The following is a 21,256-nucleotide window of genomic DNA, read 5'->3' as shown; positions in this document are numbered from 1 at the left end:
CATGTACATGTACACATCACGTTCGTATCGCACCGGGCCCGTCCTGGACCAATCACGACCATGGGGCGCCACACCTCGTGTCGTGTTTCAATGGCCCTGAAGTAATAATAAGAAAAGCCAAAAAAAGTGGGGGTCCCTCGCTGGCACCACCAGATTGTTGAGATTTCGAGATAATAAAAGGGGCAGCACACAGACATTCCATCCAATTCTCCCGGACGGGGGGGGGGGGGGGGGAATCATTGACATGATAAGGCTGGCTTTATCACATCAATGTTAGCCACGACCATGACGACAGAGATACGAAACAAAAGGGTGTATAAATTATGCATTTCAGGGTTTTTTTCAAATTACATCAAAAATATCATTTTGTAAGTGTGATGACATGCATTCCAAATTCACCTATGGTGAAACCGTATATTTCCAACATGACCACCCTTGCCAAAAATCAGATCCACGCGAAGAAAAAAACATTACAACTACTAGAGGCTCCCCAAATGTAAGTTCACCCATGCTTCACCCGAGAACTTCATCCTTTCCACACTCATGAAATCTTAATACTAGACATAAATCATGATGGTCTTTCCTCATTAATTAACGAGATTAAAATAGAGACGCTAATCGTCGAAATTTATCGAAATGAACCGGAACACAATCGAGACTCATTGTCCAGAAAACCATCCACGCAAAATTCGCAAGACTTGGGATAATCTTGGAGGAAGAAAATCTTCCTCCATGGGATTATGAGTGTTGATCGTTTCATGTTACACAAGATCGTGCTTTTTTCAGAAGGGGGGAGGGAGGAGGGAGGATGAGAGGATGAGAGGGGATGGGTGGAGATGTTAGTGCATGCATGAACTGCTTCCAGACTTCGAGCAACCTTCTCTTCTATAAGTAATACAGATCATCAAGTGTTGTCATCATAATGTTGTGCAAGGCCTAATTCTATTCTTGAGGACATCTTTGCTCGAGGGTTGAGCTTATACAGCTGTATAGGCCTACACCTAGTACCCAAATCATGTCCAGTCTGGCACGTCGTCTCATTTACATGTATTTGTACGGCTGCATAATGATGCATAGAAGGCTGCCAGCCCCTTCTGTCCCGAACCTTTTGTTACCACTAACGGGATGTTTTCTGCCGAGGAGGCGAGAGAGGTTTATTACAAGACCTCCTCTGTGCATAGGTAGGATCAATGAAATCATCTAGAGGCGGGCGGCTAATGCAAGGAGAACGGACGGCCTTCTTGTGTTCTGTCCCACCAAACTATTGTCCGCACGTCCGCGTGTGATTATGTACATAATAAGAGTTGTCTAGATCTGATCATCCATCACAATGCTGCAAACCTACATGGAGCTAACTGAATGGTTGTTGACAAACACGGGTCCCGCAACAGTCTATAATTAGCCATTTCGTCTTGATGTAGCCTTGTTTATGTCATGTATACCGTACATGAGGCCCTACTTGATACATTTACCTCACTTCCAAGGTTTTTACCCTTACTGAATTTGAGGAGCAGACTTTTAGTTGAGTCAATCACAAGCAGTGGCCACTTGTTGTGTTCATAAGTCATAGACATAGAGCTATGCATTCATTAATTTTTCAAAGTACCCCTTGAACAAAAACATTGATAAAATGGGGAAGCCCTATGCCCCAATGGGCAATGGTAGAGCACCGGAATTGTAATAATGAAATCGCAGGTTCAAACCCCACTCCAGTCAATTTCTTTATTGCATTTTTTTATATTTATATTATTTTTTACGACTGGTACTGTTTCCCCAAATAGCGTTTTGGGCACTGTAAGCTCGAAAGCCTGAAGAACCTGTAGAGAGAAGTGAATGAGAAGAAATTACAGCTGTAGAGGTGGGAGGAAAAACACAGACGAATATCCTGCGGAAATCAGGCAAGGACTGAAAACCCAATCCACATATTAGCCCAGACGGGATTCGAACCCGGATCACAGCGGTGGAAGGCAATGAAAGTACCGCTAGGCCCAGCCCAACCTGACTCCCCACGCCAACCTGACTTCCATTTCAAGAACATTCTACACAGGCACACCAGCTTGGTATTTCTGCATGCAGAAGCAATCGCACATGCTGGCGGCGTACTGTATTAGAGCCCATAATGTTTTTGTTTCGTTACAGATGCTCACTTTTAGAAGAGCTTTTATCGGTCGTTTCTAGATATCGGTGTTCGTATTTCATAATGTACTACCAAATTCAAATCCACTGCTAAGTGCTATGATGAAATGCCAGATAGCCCGATTTACCATGGAGGTAAACCACACACACACAAAACCGCTCAAACAAATGGAAAAGTAGAAAGGATGTAGTCAGCGTTTTCAGGTTACTAAGTAGCCGGGTATTATAACCATCAGGGGCGGATCCACGGATTTTCGCAGGGAGGGAGGGAGGGGTTCATCGGCCAAAAATTGAAATGTAGACATTTTTTTCTCAGGACGCTTGGCCTCCGAAAAAAAAAAACATGGGCTCGCACCACACTTCAATGGGGGTGCTGTTCAAATCCGACGATTATTAACACTATATCACAGAAAAGTGTACATTTACCCCCTAACCAAGCTGGCTCTATCCGTATTTTGTGCAAAGGCGGACATTATTACCAGTAAAAAAATATCGGTGTCAGAGGAGGGGGGGGGGGTTTGCATTTTTGTTCCTAGAATTTCTATGGGAATTTTTTTTTCTGACAGATCTGTTTGGTTTTTTTTTACCCACAAACCCCCCCCCCCCCGGATCCGCGCCTAGCCTGAACCCCCCCCCCTTTTTATGGGGGGGGGGGGGGGTGCATATGGACATACAGAGGGCGCTCACTCAGCCGAACGGTGAAATTACTCGATAGTCTGGTGAATCCCTGAAGGAATGTAGAACGTGTAATGGTATACGCCAGTCGTGTTCCCAGAATACTTGCAAAACATGTGCTAAGGCGATAGCGATCTTCCCACCCAATTTACTTCGGACGGTGTCTCTTTTTCTTGCAATGCAAATTGAAGACTGTTCAGGTTTTTTTCTTCTCTTAACAACGAGCTCAAACACCTAATAGACTCCTCATACCTCAAGAATGGCGACGGCAACTGGCATTTTCCTGCTGTCTCTGACGGCCATTCCCGTGACTTACACGCTGAACACCGTGCAGTCGTTCTCGGATGATCACCGGGCGGTGTTCGCCGTAGGCTGCCTGATACTGCCCATCATCGTGATGTTGGCGTACCTCATCAGCCGCTCGGCCAAGCCCAAAGATTGGTTCTTCTACAGTAAGCTAGCTACCAGGGAAAAAGTTCCGTACTGGGCCACCAAGCGTATTCCTTATTATGACCTGAAAAGTACCAAAAGTTGTAAATCTGATGAAGAAACACTGTTTATAAAACCGGAGTGCAAAAATTCTTTGATAATACTTTTAAAATTTAAATGTTCCGTTATGGCCCATAGACTTTGTGCAGGAGCTCTGAGTGGTGGCCCAGTATGGAATTTTTTCCGGTCGCTGCACGGAAAAATTATTGATGTCCATCTTTCCAGATGTTTTGCTCATGGTGCTGTTTTTTTTTGCTTCTAGAACAGCTCATCTTGCAAATGAATGAGGCTAATTTACCTGACTATTTTGGGCACAACATCCGTAAAATTCATAAGTAATGAAATAGTTTGAACTAACAAATTCAGCATTCATCAATTTATTTGAAGGTCAGTCTGTTTTGTGCTTTAATTAATTCATTCATTAAACCACAATTTATTTTGTGTACTTTTAGGACTCCTCTTTGTTTTGAACTCACTGAAACAGCACCCTAAAACGCAATGGTCAACTCTCGTAAAAATAGCAGCAGCGAAAAAATAGAGGGGTCCTGAAAGTAAATAAAGCCCTGATCATGATGCCTGAAAGGGTGAATTTCCAACGTGAATAACTTCATGATATTTAAACTGGTCTTCCAATTTCCCCCCCTCAGTGTTTTCCCTGTTTGCCTGGACCAGTGTGATTGATCTCATTCTTGCCTTGTCTGCTGACGGGATCATCGCCAACTTTATTGAATTCTACCTCAAGGAGGTAAAACAGAAACAAAAGCAGAATTTTTTTTCAAGAAATTAAATGATTTATTAATTGGATGAGTTATTTTACTGTTTAAAGGGCTATTCATTTCCACATATTTTGTAAGTTTTTTCCCTAATTGTCGTATACTTAACCTACTTTAACCTAACCTAACCTTGGAACTCAAAGCAACCCAACCCAGCCAAACCCAATGTAACCAAAACCAACCTAACCCTACCCAACCCTACCCAACCCTACCCAACCCAAGCCAAGCCAAGCCAACCCAACCCAACCTAACCAATCCAACCCAACCCAACCCAACCCAACCCAACGTGACCATCCCATTCCATCCCATCCCACCCAACACAACCAACCCAACCCTACCAACCTAACCCAACCCAACCATTCCATCCCATCGCATCCCACCCAACACAACCCACCCAACCGGTACCAACCCAACTCAACCCAACCCAACCCTACCCAGCCCAACCCAACCCAACGTGACCCCACCCAAGCCATCCCATCCCATTCCACTCAACCCAACCCATCCCATCCCAACCCAACCCAACCCAACCCACCCCAACCCAAAGTACACATCCAACTCATTCCAACTCAACCCAGCCCAACCCAACCCTACCACCCGATCTAATCAGCCTAACCTAATCAAACACAATTCAACCAATACATTTTTTTTGCACAACCACTCTGTATGTATACGTCACGTGTGTGTTTCTTGATGCAGTGATAATATTGCTGATGCTCACACATTGCTTGATGCATATTGTTTCATTCTCTTTGTAACATTAAGCTCTCCTGTGTGCACCTTTAATCAGTATGTCAACACACAGTAAACATTACACAATACACCTCAACAATTGTTGCACAATACGCACTTCTTCAACCGAACCCACCACTCCCTGAATTTCAGAAATTTCTACTGACTCTAAGAAAAAATCATTTTCCACGAATCAAACACAACCAGTATCAATTTACCAGATTTACAATGTGTTGTTTTTCAAATTAAGTAAACATGTACTTTTGCAGCTGAATAAGTTACATGTACCAGATTTGCTTTGGAATGGTTTTTGAATTGCCAGCAAACCACACTCCACATGATAGCGCTATCAGGTTATCAGCCCTGCAACCTGTAGCTCGTATTTGTTTATACAATCTGGGCTGTTCCCAGGCATTAATTATTAACAACAGAGAAGGGTTTGGCTATTGTGTGTTCTAAAATTACACGCTACTTGATTGTGAGTGCTTGGCAGTGATCCTAGTTCAGTGGTTGGGGTGTAAACCAAGCCGGAAGGAGGGATAAAATGACTGCTGCATGTAGGTGTGCACACCGCAGACCAGTCGTGCTGAGCATTTTTAAACGGACGTTAAGTCCTGGAATACGCCCAATTGGGCTACAAAACATGTTTTATACGAAATGATGTTAAAGGGAATATACAACATTTGCATACATCGAAAACCAAAACTAACAAATTTATACGAAATACCTTACTAGGATGTTGGCAAATGACAGTCTAAAGCATCCTGTAAAATTATGGCGCCTGGTGTTAAGTCACTTTTAAGAAGAGTTGTATTTTTGTACATGTATAAATTTCCAACGGTGGTCGGCTGACCACCGTTGGAAAAACCCAACTATTTTTCAACTACTGCTCCAAATTTACCTTTTTTTTTCAGTCCAAATTTGGTTTGCCATTGGTTACATGTTCATGGACGGGTGTAGGCCAGCTAGACTGATTCCCTATACCTTACAATTTTCTGGTATCTATATTAAAATTGATCCATTTCATCTTTAGTGGAGTCAGAGAACCAGACTACTTGAACATTTTTGTTTTTCTTTGTTTTTCCAGCATTTTCGAACACACTAACTCCCAACACGTCAGAGTAACAATATTTGATCTATTTTACTAACCCGTCAAATAGTTCATCTCTGAAAAATACAGCAATAACCAATGATGTACTTTCCCTTTAATTGGAAAGAGCATTTATATAAACGTCCACACAACCATCCTTTAAAAACTGAGCATTTTTGTGTTATTCTCGCGAGAACAAATTTCAGGGGTCAAAATCTTGACTCTCAAAAATCGAGCTGTTGATGCTACTTGTGAACCTGCCGTACAGTAGTTCGCATTCTGTGGATGTGTAAGAAACAACATTTGTGTATTGGTGCTGTGTGTATTATGTGTCGCACCATCACACAGATAATGTGTACCATACATTGAATTGACACAGCTGGAAATACATGTACGTACGCGTATATACCACAAAATGTCTGTCATGTCCGATGTAAACAACCTTCTTCTTTTTTCTTGGGAATGGTGTTTATACATACATATAAGGTTAGTTTCCTTTCAACCAGACCTTTAAAATAGGATAAGTAAACAATCGAAAACATAAATTTTGGGGGATTTCAGGTTGTAGTATCCCTTTCAATAATTTAGTATTTGATTGTTTGAACTTGGATTCGATCGAGTATATGCATTTGAAACAGGCTGATCACGTTTGACATGTGCAGGGCTAAACTGTGTGCGCCAGTTGGGAATTGTACGTTCGGGTTCGAAACTGCATGAAATTACACACTGATTTAAGCTAGCTTACCCTGATCAGGAATGAAATAGGCCGCTGATCGGATTTGTGTGTGCACCTGTCGTAAAAAAGGTCAATAAAATCTTAAGCACATCATGTGTATCAAATTATCGATGTCAAATACATGTTATACATTATACATGTTTTTTCAAGCAAACATTCCTCGCACAGAAGCGCCCGAATCATGTGTGTAAAGTGACCACCAGCAAAAATGTGGCTTTTGACAAACAATAACTCCGTACAACTTATCAGATTTAAATAATAGATTTTTTTCCCCCTTTTTCTTTAGACCACTCACATTATCAAAGAATTGAAGTCGCTGGATGATCGAATATTTTTTATGTTTGGTAGATTTGGCACAACCTACAGACCAGTGTTATAAATTGCCGTAGAAACTAACGGTAACTTATACCCTCAATTCCAAAAATCAGGGGAAAATACCCACAACTCTTCAAGGTTCTAAAAAAAAATATCAAAACAAGCCTCATTTACCCTGCATAGTGTTCTGTTTAATTTTTACAAGGGAATTAAATGACGTGTGGGTTATTTCTTTTCCTCAAAACAAGATCACCTGTAGAAGTAGTCCTGAGGTCAATTGCTATTTTGTTTGTGTTATTAAATAGGTTAGATAAACAGAATACTGTTACAGGTACCCTAAGAGTAAACAAAGTAGATATGCAAAGATGGACAGACAAACAAATGAAAAAATAAAATTATTTTCCAGTACCTGGAAAATTTTTAAACACATAATTTTTTGAAACATGTAATTTTTTTCTGGGCCTTACTGGAAATGGGAACTTTTTTTGCAAACACCTAGTTTGAGAGGCTGTACCGGGTAGAAAATCAAAATCCATGAAGATGGACAAACAAACAAATGACAAAATACAATTATTTTCCTACATGCAGTACCTGGAAAATTTTACTATAATTTTTTAAGCATATAATTTTTTTCTCGGCCTTGCTGGAAACAGGAATTATTTTGCAAAAACCTGGTTTGAGAGGCTGTACCCAGGTAGAAAAGCTAAATCTACAGCCGACCCGTGTCAAGTCAAGTCAAGTCTGTCACAAGCCAATGTGGCCCATCAGGCCGGCGTTTATCTCCGGTTTCAGTAGCATGAAACGACTGAGGATATTTCTACTCCCCTGGATGGGATGCTAGTCCATTGCAGGTTACTCCCCAGCTAATGCCGGTACCCATTTATACTCCTGGGTGGAGAGAGGCAAGTCAGGGTTAACTGCCTTGCCTAAGGACACAACACACGGCCAGCAGCTGGATTCGAACCCCAGACACTCTGATCATGAGTCACGAACCCTAACCACTAGGCCACACTCCCTGTGTACAGCCAACCCATGTACACACCTTTATAAGTGTGAACAGTACGCCTTGCCTACCTGTGTTCCATGGGACCCGGTTCACTTACAGTGGGTATGTTGATTTCAACACAGGGAGAGGTAGATGATACAAAAATGCCTTTATCTTATGAAATTGTTCATTCCGTTTTGCAGGGAGAGCCATACCTGAACACAGCCTATGGCCTGATGATCAACTACTGGGATGGGTCCGGTCACTACTTCATGTACATCATGATGATCACCGCTATCGTCTGGAAGTAAGTCACAAGGGGATTTTGATAGAATTTCAGAAGTCGGTGAGATGTGAATTTTAAAATTCACATTTTGTTGTATATATATATATATTAGAACTGGTCAGTCTATCACGGAAAGCTTGGTGGTAGCGTGGTTTAAACATCTACACTTGGCAGACGGTTGTGGGTTCGAGTCCCATCCGAGCACAGTTGTGATTTTTTGGCTGGTCCCAGAGGGCCAGCCTAGTGTCCTCTTTATACCTAACTGACTGACTGACTGTCACTTGTGACTTGGCCTAGTTGTTGTCTGGTGATGTGTGCTGGGCAGTGCTATTGTATAGGATTACCCCGTAAATCCAGCCCATTGTGTGTACAACATCTATTGAATAGCCATCCTGAATCGATTTTACAGAATATTTTGAGCTCTTGGACCAGCTTTTAATACCACACTTGCCTTGTTTTGTTTTGTTTGTCAGATGAGATAAAGGTTTGCACGGTGGACATGTTCAATGAATGGGAGGTTTGCACTAACACCATGTGAATAATATCTCTTTGTGAGTTGTGTGGTTCTGAGAAGAACCAGTTGGTTTAACTCGAGTCGACTGGTTCTTCTGAGAACCACACAACTCATAAGAGATATACATGTAATTCAAATGGTGTTACCGCAAACCTTGTTTTTGTCATTCTCAAATTCACGATTGTAAAGGATAAACTTGGAATTAATTTCTTGCTCGCTCATTTGGAATATTCGTGAAAGGGCTATTTGTATTTGGTTCAGTTGAACGGATCCTATTGTTGTTTAAACGTGTGCAGATGTGAAGGTCATTCCTTTGTTATCCCCCTGGCTTTTTCCGTTTTTAAAAAAAATCTCACAAAAATTACGGTTTTTCCGGCCGTCAAAATAAACTGAAAAAAGAGAAGAAATAACTGTGAAAATGCGTTGATTTTTTACCTCATTAGCACTCTCAAGTTTAGTACATTTTAGGCGCATGTACGCTCGGCACAATGTTGTTTGTTGAAGTAGTCTTAAAAACAAGTCTTTGTTGTTGCGCTGCCTGCATGCGACACAGGCGCCAATGTACTTGCACGCAGTATACAACGGCGCCTCGTGCGTGCTTCACCGTGCTAAGCACATGTAGCATTCAGCCTGGAAATAAGTCTATCATTTCAGTTATCGGTGGTTTCCTATTGCAGTAAGGCCAAAAAAAAAAATACTCAATCTCTGGTCAGCGCGCGCGTCGATTTTAATCCTGCGCGTCAACCTTCTTTTTTTTCAAATTAACACGGAAGCTACAACAGAATGGGGAAATTGCACCAAGGCAAATGATAAAGGGCACCAAGGCAGATGATGGAGGACACCAATGTATAATGAGGACACAAAAAAGCAAAATAGTACCCACCTTGTCTGTACAATACAAGCTTGAAAAAAAAAAGCCACCAAAAAAAAAAAAATGCGTCGCCGCATCAATTCCGGAACTTTGGTCCTCGCGCGCATTGTGTAGTGCAAAGGTTATGTACACCAACAGTGTTGTGGAATCGTGCATGTTTCGAGTCGAATATTACGTTGGAAATTCGGGTAGGCAGAATCAATAATAGAAATATGGAAAAATTCAACAAACCTACAGCTTAAAGAACATTGAAGCAAAAAGAAAACATAAATGGAACCAGGCTTGGTGACAATATGACAACGGGGACTTTGTGTCAGGGTGGCTTTTTCACACACAAAATAAGTTCTGTTTTTTTCAAGCAGCTGCTCTGTCTTTTCAAACAGACCAAGTTCTGGGGTTTTTTTTCAATTAGACCCTGTGGCATCTCTGTTTTAATAATGTCTTCATAAGCAGTTATTGAAAGCAATAAAAAAACCTCATAGTTATTTGCATAATGACAGCCATATGGTTTGATGAAATTTATCATATTGTGGCTTGTTTGGTTTAATATACTCCAATGAATTCATCGCAAATTGTTTGGAATTATTGATTTCAAGTGTTCCTACTGTAGATTCAGCTGGCCTTATTAAACATCAATATTTAATTTATGTTTCAAGCTAATCAATTAATTTTGTAAGCTACTATTTTGGTTAAGATGTCACTGCATGTTAAAATTAAATAAATATAGACATTGATTCAAAATTCTTTAATTGCATCTATATACCAATCCAGGCATGCTATCAATTCTATCAATGCAGGCCCCCTTCAATGGCGAAAGCATTGTGCTAGCTATTGTTCAGATGATTATGTCACAGGGCAGTAGCTTTGTACTAAATAGTGTGCACAATGGTTTCTCCATTGCAGGGGGCCTAGTGCGTGTACAATGAGCATGTGGCCAGATTCGTCTATACTTTGGCAATCATTTAGCCATTTTGCAAATGAATATATACGCAGGAATCACATAAAAAAGAATTAAGAAAAGTAGTTGCGAATGAGCTTTCAAAGTCTGTCGAATCAAATTAAATACCGATATATTTTCTTTTGATTAACAAAATCAGCATGCAAATTGAGTTATTGATCTCCTTTGAATCTAATGTACATCTCTAAAGATTGATCAAACGTAACATTTAAAAAAACATTTATTTGACATATTCCTACAGATTGAGATCAGTTAGACATGAACAATTTTAAATTGAGATCAATGTAACATTTTTGTATTTGAACAATTCTTAAAGTAAAAAAAAAAGAAGGGAAATACAACTTTAGGTTGAATGCAGGGAACTTGTGATTTTAACCCTCCTGATTTCTTAACAATCATAGACAATTAAAAACAATCAATCCTGTTCTCCCGCCATGCCTTTATACACAGGCTAGTCACCAACAATGCTTGTAAATGCTACGACTAGTCAAATTCCATGAACAGACAATTTTAGCAAGTAACTGGTAGTACAGCTGGCTTAGGCCAAAAAAAAAAGTCTCCGGTTTCTGGTATGGAGCTTGCCCAAAAAGTGATGCGGCGACGCGGCTTTTTAATTTTTTTTACCTGACTTTTTTGCTTCAAATGTGTGCTGATGACTGCAAATGGTGTCCGACTAAACTTAGTGCACATATATGGGAGTCCAGAGAGGCCACATAAAGCTTATTAACCATAACCCAATCTAAAAACACGTTAAAATTGTGCAGCAGCAGTATTCCAGTCAAACCAGTGAGTTTGGCGGTTTTGGGACATCATCTTTCATTAAAAAAAAAACTTTTTCATTTTGCCGACGCGCATGGCTACGGCGACGCGCGCGCATACCAGAAACCGGAGACTTTATTTTTTTTGGCCTTATCGGTCTCCTACAGTCAAAGCACAGCTGTATCAAGTTACATAAACAGTCACAGGCAGTCAATCCTGCTTTATGTAGGCTGGGGGCTCTTAACTGTTAAAAATTGATTGGTTTTGACTGCTGGGATGGCTTTGTGGAATTTGCCAGCTAGAGAAGGAGGATTTAATAATTCTTTTTTTTTTTCCCTTTTAGTGAAAATTACCGCGAGGTTGGACTATATTGGGTAGGCTCCATCATGAACAGTATCGTTGTCTTCATGCCCGGTAACGTCCTGGGCAAGTACGGCACCGAGGTCCGATCGTCTTACTTCCTCAACGTACCGTATGTCTTCCTACCGGTGTATGCCGGGTACCGGTTCCTACATGAGAGGAAACCAACAAAGGTATGTGTCCTTAAAAAACAACCTAAAGCCACGTTTGAATTACCTGGCCAACACAGAGACTTTGGAAAGTGTAAAAGGCGTGACATTCTTGATTTGGTTAAAAATAGAGAGAAAAAAAAATTGGGGGGGGGAGGAGTTAATTCATTCCAGTGACCTAATATCCATAAATTAGGACTTTAAAAGTTGTTTTAAATTTTTGAGAAAAAAAAGTAAGAAACTTATTGTTGATAATTTTCGGGAAGATGCCTTAAACTTTAACCAGTAAATGCCAGGGGACGTGTAAACACGATCTGGCAATGAATATTCGCAGTGGCAGGTGACGAGTTAAATCGTCAAGCTTTCCCCAAGTCTCTGGCGGTTGACGTGTATACACGTCAGTGGTTCCCATTGGTTTTGTGCACACTGTGTGTTGAACTTGAACTTGGCCACTGTACACAGCCTGTCATCAAGGCAAATGTAGCTCCATGGCGGGACCTTGGATTGTTGCAAAATTAGAAATATCATACAAATATTGTACAACTGACTCTCAAGAGTCCATTTTTGTGGTGTTGGACTTGATTTTAAAATACATGTTGTCCATTTAAAAACTTGTATTTTTTTTTTACCAAAAATAATCCCGTTGTCAAGTGGTTAAGGGAGGCACGACCCTCACTCTTATATTTTAACTGCCTCCTTAGTACTGATTGTTTGTCAGTATTTCACCTAGAATTTGTCACTTTATTTCCAGGGGTCGGTCAAGCCCAGCAGTATCTTCTCTCGACCGATAGATCTCTTCTTTGTGTTCTACCTCGTAGCTGCAACATTACTAGCCTTCATCCGATTCATGGTAAGTTGATGTTCACAGAGGACACCCTCAATTAAGCACCACCCAATCAATTAAAATTCTACGGAACTCTCAAAGCTGGCTGCATTTGACATGGACGGCTTTCTGCCCGATTGGCTATTTATGATGCCTGACAGTATACTGTTTATGTTCAGTGAAGTTCTCCCCAAGAAATAGCGATCGCAGCACAAGTCTATAATTGCCAAGTTGAAACAGGAAAGTTGCCTGTTATTTGTGACCTGTTCATCACAAAATGAGCTTAAAGTCTGACTTATTAATAATTGAGATATTTATTTATCTGGATTCAGCAGAACAAGAGCTTTCCAATGGTATATAACATTTAGGGGTGCTAAGTTCACTAGACCACCAACTTACAGCACTTTAAGTGGTATATCTAATTCTTGAGAAAATGGCATTTAAGAATCCTGCAGTTGTGTTACAGTGAATGAACATCAACATATAATAAAATGGGATGAAAGATATTAAACAGTATTAAAGGGAAAATACGACATTTGCAAACATCAAAAAATAAAGCTACCAAATCATTTTGAAATACCTTGCTGGACTGTTAGTGAATGACAGTGTAAAGCATCCTGTAAAATCATGGCACCTGGTATACTGTCATTTTCAAGAAAAGTGGTATTTTTGTATCAATTTCCAACTCTGATCAGCCGATCAGCGTTGGAAACAACTGGCTTTTTTTTCAAATACTGGCCCCAATTGACCATCGCACTTGTTTGCAATCGATTACAAACCTATGAACGGGTACGAGCCAGCTAGACTGGTTCCCTGACCTTACAATTCCCCACTGTATGTAAACTGCTCTGTTTCTTCTTATATGGAGTCAGGGAACCAGACTACAGGAAAATGATTGTTTTTCTTGGTTTTTATAGCATTTTCGAACCCAAAACCTCAAAAAAGTCAGTGTAACTATATTTGCTATATATTTCCAACCCCCCAATTCCATCCATTTCTGAAAATTACAGCAAAAGCAAATGATGTATATTCCCTTTAAAGATGTTAAACGAAACATAATAATTGGAGAAAGGTACAGTGTAAAACAGGACTACAGGTTGAGGTTTGCCTAAACAAAAAAAATGCCCACCCCTTTAAATTTTGGCTTTGTCCCATTGTACTGCAAAATGGCAGTTACTCACTTCACAATTTGTGGTGCAAGATCACATTTATGATATAGGCTCGTCACGCTGGTGACAAATGTTCGGTAAATATCAGATGATATGGAATTTGACAAACTAAAATGCCCTCTGCTTTAATAAAATCACTCTTCTTTTGCTTGCAACATCTCTGTGTGACTCCGGGAACAGATCAAGGGTTGGCTGGGGGGGGGGGCTGTCAAGAGGGAAAAAGTGGGCGTGTGCTAAATGTTAACGCTATTTTACCTCTCTTTTTTTTAGGGGGGGAGCCCTGTCCCTTTGGGGAGGGGTCTCCTTTTATATCTTCCTGTTGTTGTACATGTTATTTCCCAATAATGTGCAGGATATCTTTCAACCTTGTGTAATTACAATTATCCCCGTCAAGATGTTAACCAGAAAGTCTCAGTTTCTTCCCTTTTATTCTTTGCAAATATCCCAGCTAAACCAAAAGCCCCCACCCCCTTTTTTATCTTTGTTGGAAGCCCCAAAATTGGTCAGTATCTGGGACAAAGATATTGGCAATTTGGGGAACTGCCAACAGAGGGCTGGATAGCTCAGTTGGTAGAGCACCGGTACAGCAATCCGGAGCACAGAGTGGTATGTCCGCATATTTGTTGTTTAACACCCTCCCCATTCAATCGGTCTTGTTACGCCCTTGAGCGAGGTCACTTGAAAGGTTAAATTTGTAGGAGTTCAAATTTGTTTATGTTTTTAAATTGTATACATTGTTTTACAGGCTGCTCTGGATAGCCCCTTTCCGTTGGCACAGATGTACCTGAAGGAATATGAGCCCTACCTACATGACCCAGTGGCTTATCCCAAACTGCAGGTAAAGAAAGATAGAAACAAAGATTACTTGAAGTCTTGAACAGAAGAGGGACATTAGCCTGGCCTCTTTGTAATGCATAGCCAGGTGTTTGTTTTTCCTTTTCTTATTGGGGATTGGGAGGGGACGGGAGGGAAAGGGGAGTAGACTAAAAACTGCTTTCCAGTTTCCAGTCTAACCATATTTCTCATGTTCAATTTACGATGTTACCAAATCATTTTCATCCTTTGTGAACTTAATATGTTAACCTCCACTTAACATGAACACAAGTTACCCTGTCTAGCACATGCACAACAGATAATTCAAGTTTGTTGCACAAAAAACACATAGTGAATGGAACGCAACATAAATATAATAATGTCCAAGCACATGTGTCTTGGATAAACAAGCCTATTCAGACTTTGGCAGCATCCAAAACGAGCTCCCAGAGCTACGGCTAGGTCTACTGTAAGCTTGTTCCTACTTAGTTGAAAATAGCCGAAGCCGTAGATGCTACCTCTAACAGAGATGCCACTATTCCAGTTTTAAGCGGAATTCCGGTTTTTAAAAAAAATCTCTGTGGAAATGCGTTGATTTTTACCTCGATTTAGTACATTTAGGCGCAACGTTGTTCGTTGAAGTAGTCTTAAAAACAGTCTTTGTATATGTTGTTGCTGAGCCTGCATGCGATACAAGCGGCCAACGTACTTGCACGCAGTATACAACGGCGCCTCGCGCGTGCTTCACCGCGTGCGGGCGTGTTGTGTGCTAAGCACACGTAGCATTCAGCCTGGAAATCAAGTCTATCATTTCAGCTATCGGTGATTTCCGATCGCAGTGATATATGTGAATACAAAAAATGCGGGTACCAACCATGTTTTCGTTGAGCGCATCGCGTAGTGCAAGTATCATGTACACCGACAGCAGTAATGTGGAATCATGCACGTTTCGTGTTGAGTATTACGTTGGAAATTCGGGTAGGCAGAATAAATATTAGGAATATGGAAAAAGTCAAAGTGATTGAACGAACCGACAGCTTTAAAGGCCATAGAAGCAAAATTAAAAAACAAACAGAACTTGGCTTGGCTACAAGATAAAGATGACAATGGGGACTTTGTGTCGGACACGGAGTGGCTTTTTCACACACAAAAAAGTTCCGTTTTTTCAAGCAGCCGTTCCGTTTTTTTCAAGCAGACCCAGTTCCGTTTTTTTCAAGCAGACCCTGTGGCATCTCTGCTCTAAACGAGATGCAGATGTGGCTTTTTGTCCCAAACCATTTGTTCCCTTTTGTGAAGGTGCCAGTCAAGATGTAAAAGGAAAACTCAGCTGATAGGAAAAGCCACCTTAACAAAGACAGAATTTATTCAAATTTGAAATTGGGCTTGTTCAATTCATCACAGATGCTAGTCTTCTGGTTTTACTACGTTCCGTACTACGCTGCCACCATCTGGGCCCTGCTGTACCCTGGGGCATCCTGGGTGTCAGACTGGGCGCTAATACACGCAGGGGCATCAGCTCAGGTAATTTCGATACTTGAAATACTGTAGGTATAGTCAGTGTTGAAGTCGAATATACAACATTTGCTTTTGCCATTATTTTTAGAGATGGAAGGATTTGGGGTTCAGTATTTTGTAGCAAATATTGTTACCCTGACCTTAAAGTTTTGTGTTCATAGATGCTGGAAAAACCAAGAAAAGAATTGCTGTTCTTGTAGTCTGTTTCCTTGACCCTAGACAAAACACGGCAATTTATGGATGTCAGGGAATTGTCAGGTCAGGGAATCAGACTAGCTGGCTTGCGTTCATTCATGGATGTGTAACAATTGCAAACAAAATGTTGACTAACCAAATTTGGTAAATTGGGGCAGTATTTGGAACAAGTCAGTTTTTTCCCAACGATGGTCGGCCTACCGTCAATGGAAATTGATGCAAACATTCCACTTCACTTGAAAATGACAGCACACCAGGTGCCATGATTTCACAGGATCCTTGGGACTACATGTATTATTCACTTACAGTCAAACAAGGAAATTAACTGGAACGGGATTTGTAGGAAATAAGCCGTATCTTCTCTGAGGGATCCCCAGTTTGCTAATTCCCAGGTTTGCAGCATTGCCAGAGTTGTAACAATTTATTAATTTTGTGAATTGAGTCGAGTCGAGTCATTTCCAGGTAGTGACTCGAGTTGAGTCAAGTCATTGGGTGAGGAAGGTCAAGTCGAGTCGCAGTGTGTGGTCGAGTCGAGTCGAGTTGAGTCAAGTTGAGTCAAGTTGAGTCAAAATTATGCTTGAGCCAATTCGAGTCACTGACATTTGAACACCATCTAATAAATTACAGAATGGATGAAGGAACATAAGGCACCAGTTTATTATGAAGATCCAAAGACTTAAAATATGCTGTGTGGTACCCAATACACAGCTTCTGCTGGACGTTTCTACCAAAGATCTACTAACACTTAACAAGAAGTGAAACTTCGGATTTATCTCCGATTTGGCTTTGGGCTTTGAATAGATTTTTACACTGATAATCAAAACCAAATTGCAACATACAAAACTGTTTCTGGTTATATAGAAAATATCTAACTAGTTTTTGAAAACGGGACATATATTTAGCCAGAGTTCCATCAAGGGCTTAAGAAATCGCCCGAAGCCAATGCTGAAAGAAGAATTTGGGAATGCATTTAAAGCGGTTCCAGGATAGTACTTGTAGTTTGTGCGCTACATTATAAAACCACGAGGTGGCACGAAAGAGTCTGTGATAAAGCAGATATTTGTACGTGTAGTACGCGCGCGAACATTAGTTAATAACTTCGTACAGTATGTCACCGCAAAAAATATTTTCTGATGAGGGACTCGAGTCGAGTCATTTGCTCGCAGTGACTCAAGTCAAGTCGAGTCAGTTACCCCTGGGGACTCGAGTTGAATCGAGTCATCAAAAATTGTGACTCAATTCGGACTCGAGTCGCGTCATTGGCTTGAGCCATTACAACTCTGAGCATTGCTAGGTTGCTAGCGTGGTGACTTTGGGTGTGATCCCTGGCTAAATGGTATATATGCATTTATGGCCACTTACTAGTGCTTTTGAACAAACATATTGACCAATTGGAAAAACTGCCAACATAGGGCTGGATAGCTCAGTTGGTAGAGCACCAGAACTGCAATCTGCAGGTCGCAGTTGCGAACCCCGATCCAGTCAATTTTTTTATTCAATTTTGATAATATTATAATAATGCACTTAGTCTGTTTCCTTTTGTGGTTTATTTGACTGTCGTGTATTTTAATTTTTTTTTGTGTATTTTTAATTTTTTTTATTTCATAGGCTCAGATTTCTCACATCGGCGGCTCCCTCCACTCCAACACACCCTACATCTACCGGGTCCCCGAAGAAGGCCAGACAGTCTTCCTGATCATAAACCTAACGCTATTGGTTGTACCGCAGCTGTTGGCATGGCGATGCTACTCGGTAGCCAATGGCAAAGCCTCAAAAAACAAAGATGAATAAAATTGATACCGTAGAGACTGAAGAACTGTTCCTTCCCAAAGAATAATTTTAATGAAATAAAAATAGTTGAGATACTTACTGTGTTGATATTTTATGGATTCTGATTTTATAATGAATCCTTTGAAGGAGGTTTTCTAAATTTTTATTGTGATATATAAAATATTTGTACTTGAAAAGCTCTTTCTTGGGTTTGAGTTTCATAACCCATTGGGCTTTTGAACAAAGGTGATTTGTTTACAGTTGCAATTGTCCAAAGAGTATGATTTTAAGAACAAAAAAAAAGCTTTAAAAAGAATTAACATTTTTACAGTAGGGCTGTTCCAAATAAACCAAATTGTCACCGACACCACGAAGTAACACCAAAGTCCACTTCATTGTTACTTCGTGAAAACCGCAAAATGACAAATGTTGATTTCACAAAGTAACACTCAAGTGTGTGCAAGCACATCGGACACTGGCGCGAACGATTTTTGTTTTCACACTGTTACGGAAATACTTTTAAGATTAAAGCGTTTTAAAACATTTGACAGGAATGTAATTAATACCTTTTCTTGTACGATTACAGATATTTTAATAAAAAGCCTTCAAAACTGGTGAAATAAAGACCAGTGTTACTTCGTAAAAACCAAAATGACCGATTCAGTGCACAGTGCACATGAGTGTTACTTCGTGAAAACGAAAATCGCTCGGTTCTGTAAAATACGCGCGTGTAGCGAGTACTCAAGTCCACTTGGGTGTTACTTTGTGGTGTCACTGACGAAATATACAAATATTTGATTATCCAAACCAAATATATTCACCAAATATATCCACCGAATATATTAACGGAATATTTTTTAAATTGCAAAAAAAAATCTCGCGAAAATAACCAAAAAAGTCTGTAAAATTGTATTGGTTTATTGTTTGTCAAGTGCCAAATTTGTGTGGACAGCTACCACTTTCCATGTACAAGCTGAGAGCTTCCATAAGGAGTATTAGCCCTAATATGCATCTTTTAAATCTGCCAAATATCACCTAGTCAAGCTATCTCCAAAAACTATCCATTGTTACAAACATGGTATTCATAAAAAAAAGTTACCTCAATGACAGTCTTCGAATATTCCAATATTGGATCAACTGTAAGTTCTAGCAATTAAATACTAAATTGTTCAAAAAAAAAAATTAACAGCATCATATTGGACGAAAACAAGCAAATTAGTCTTCCACCATTGTGTGATATTTTTCCAAAAATGTTGCACACAAATTGTCGTAATATTGTTGCCAAACCCACCTTGAATTTTTCTTATGCCAAAAAAAAATATATACATTATTGGAAAATGGATTTTACATGATCAAGTAATTACAAATTAATACATGTGTTTTTTATCGAACTGTTCCATACGATTTCAGATATTGTAGTTTGTTTTGATCAATTATGGTTAATTTTCAACCTTTTTTAAAAGTTTGTACAAGATTAACGCTGCCAATTTCATTGATCAGTGAAACCATCCAAACAAAAAAATATTTCCCTCATTTGAAAATGGCACAGCCAATTAAGTGATTTTTCAGGGATGTGTAAATAGTGTAAATTTACTGTGATTTGATGTATAATTAGGGACCGTTTTAATTTACAGTGTGCAGTTTTTAATTAAAATCGTTCTAAAAAATGTAGCATTTTAATAACAAAATCAAGCTAGTCACATCATTGGGCCTTTTCGCACTATTGTCTCGCCAACCCATGTTGAAATTAACATTAATTTATGCAGAACCGTGTTCCATTGAACACTCGGGCTGCAGATTTTTGGATTTTACCTGTAGGGGTGCAACCAAGTAAACAAGCCAAAGTTGGGCAATATTTGTTTTATTTATAGGGTTGGCCTTCTTGGGGAGGAGAATTTCTCCAAAAAGTCATCGGTCAACCACCAAAAATTGAAAAGAAAATGAAAGACGACATGTTGATCATCATTTTTCTGTGCAGCCTGAACACCTGCGAGAGTTTTGAGTATTTTTAAAAGAATTTTGAAGTATGAGGGATTTAACGCTGGTGTCTATGGGAATTTATTTACTTGGTTGCAAAGGGACAGACCCGTGAAGAAGCCAATGTAGGATCCGGGTCGAACACAGAGATTTTAGATAGTGTGGAAGACCATGGAAAGACCCAATTGTATGTGTGATGTATTCTTTTCATTTTTTTTTTGGTTAATACCTTTTTACCATTTTCCCTTATTGAGATGTTTAAAATTGGTTTATCAAAAGGTGCTGCATTAAGTTTTCAACCTTTGTTTTTGAAGTTTATCTTATGTCTAGATCCCTTTCCAATTTAATGCGATTGAAGTGGAACATACGTCATTGGTACCAGAATTGTGGTCTATTAATAGTCTCCCTGTAGTCGGCCTTTTGTTGCAGACTTGTGAAAAACTTTGTTTCCACAACACAAAAGGGAGGGGTGTGGAGTTGAACGTATTTATTTCAACCACATGAGCAAGCATTTAGGCCAATTTAGGGAAAACACAGTTTCTCGTGTCCCCCCCCCCCCTTTCTTTTTTTTCCCCTAGCTGCCTCATTGTTTTTGTTTTTTTTAATTCATTTGCAATATATTTTGCACATTATATTGTCAATATATTGTCTTTTTATTTGTCTCCAACAAAATTGAAGTTATGTAGAAAGCTAGGGTAACGGCTCCTTTGGATACAATTTTGTATGCCGCAAAATAGTTTGTCAAAAAGATTGCGGGGTGGGTATACAAGTAAATTATGGTTCCCGTCGATTTTCAAACTATTTGTGTCCCTTAGGCCCAAAAACAAAAGTCTCCGGTTTCTGGTATGCGCGCGCGTCGCCGTAGCTTTCCCGGTGGTAGTCCTTCATGACAAAACGTGCCGCTTGGCGTTGGACACTCTCAACTATTCTGATGTTGCGGATTGTGTATGGGTTCCATGCACTTGTGGCACATTCAAGTTGTGGTCTTACTAGAGTGTTATATGCTGTCTCCTTGACCTCCCTGCTGCATTTTCCAAGGGTGCGTCTGATCAGCCCAAGCGATCTTGAAGCCTTGGCTCTGACTGTTTCTGCCTGAGTGTTCCAGCTTAGGTTATCAGCGATGGTGACTCCAAGGTATTTGCATTTCTTCTCATGCGGGATGGCCTGGC

The 21,256-nt window shown here is 40.0% G+C and overlaps 1 protein-coding gene across 1 annotated transcript; it reads left to right on the top strand.

Moving 5' to 3' along the window:
- Nucleotides 1-2,907: 2,907 nt before the first annotated feature.
- On the top strand, nt 2,908-20,454 carry LOC119745857 (transmembrane 6 superfamily member 1-like). The gene is made up of 8 exons (XM_038222491.1): nt 2,908-3,263; nt 3,948-4,045; nt 8,132-8,235; nt 11,660-11,849; nt 12,577-12,675; nt 14,563-14,655; nt 16,032-16,151; nt 17,949-20,454. The coding sequence occupies exons 1-8, from the start codon at nt 3,071-3,073 to the stop codon at nt 18,129-18,131; spliced, it is 1,080 nt and encodes a 359-aa protein (XP_038078419.1). The 5' UTR covers nt 2,908-3,070; the 3' UTR covers nt 18,132-20,454.
- Nucleotides 20,455-21,256: the final 802 nt, after the last annotated feature.

The sequence above is a fragment of the Patiria miniata genome, unplaced genomic scaffold, assembly GCF_015706575.1.
Source record: "Patiria miniata isolate m_02_andy unplaced genomic scaffold, ASM1570657v1 HiC_scaffold_7, whole genome shotgun sequence".
Lineage (NCBI taxonomy): Eukaryota > Metazoa > Echinodermata > Asteroidea > Valvatida > Asterinidae > Patiria > Patiria miniata.
This window is presented reverse-complemented; position numbering and strand designations above follow the sequence as displayed.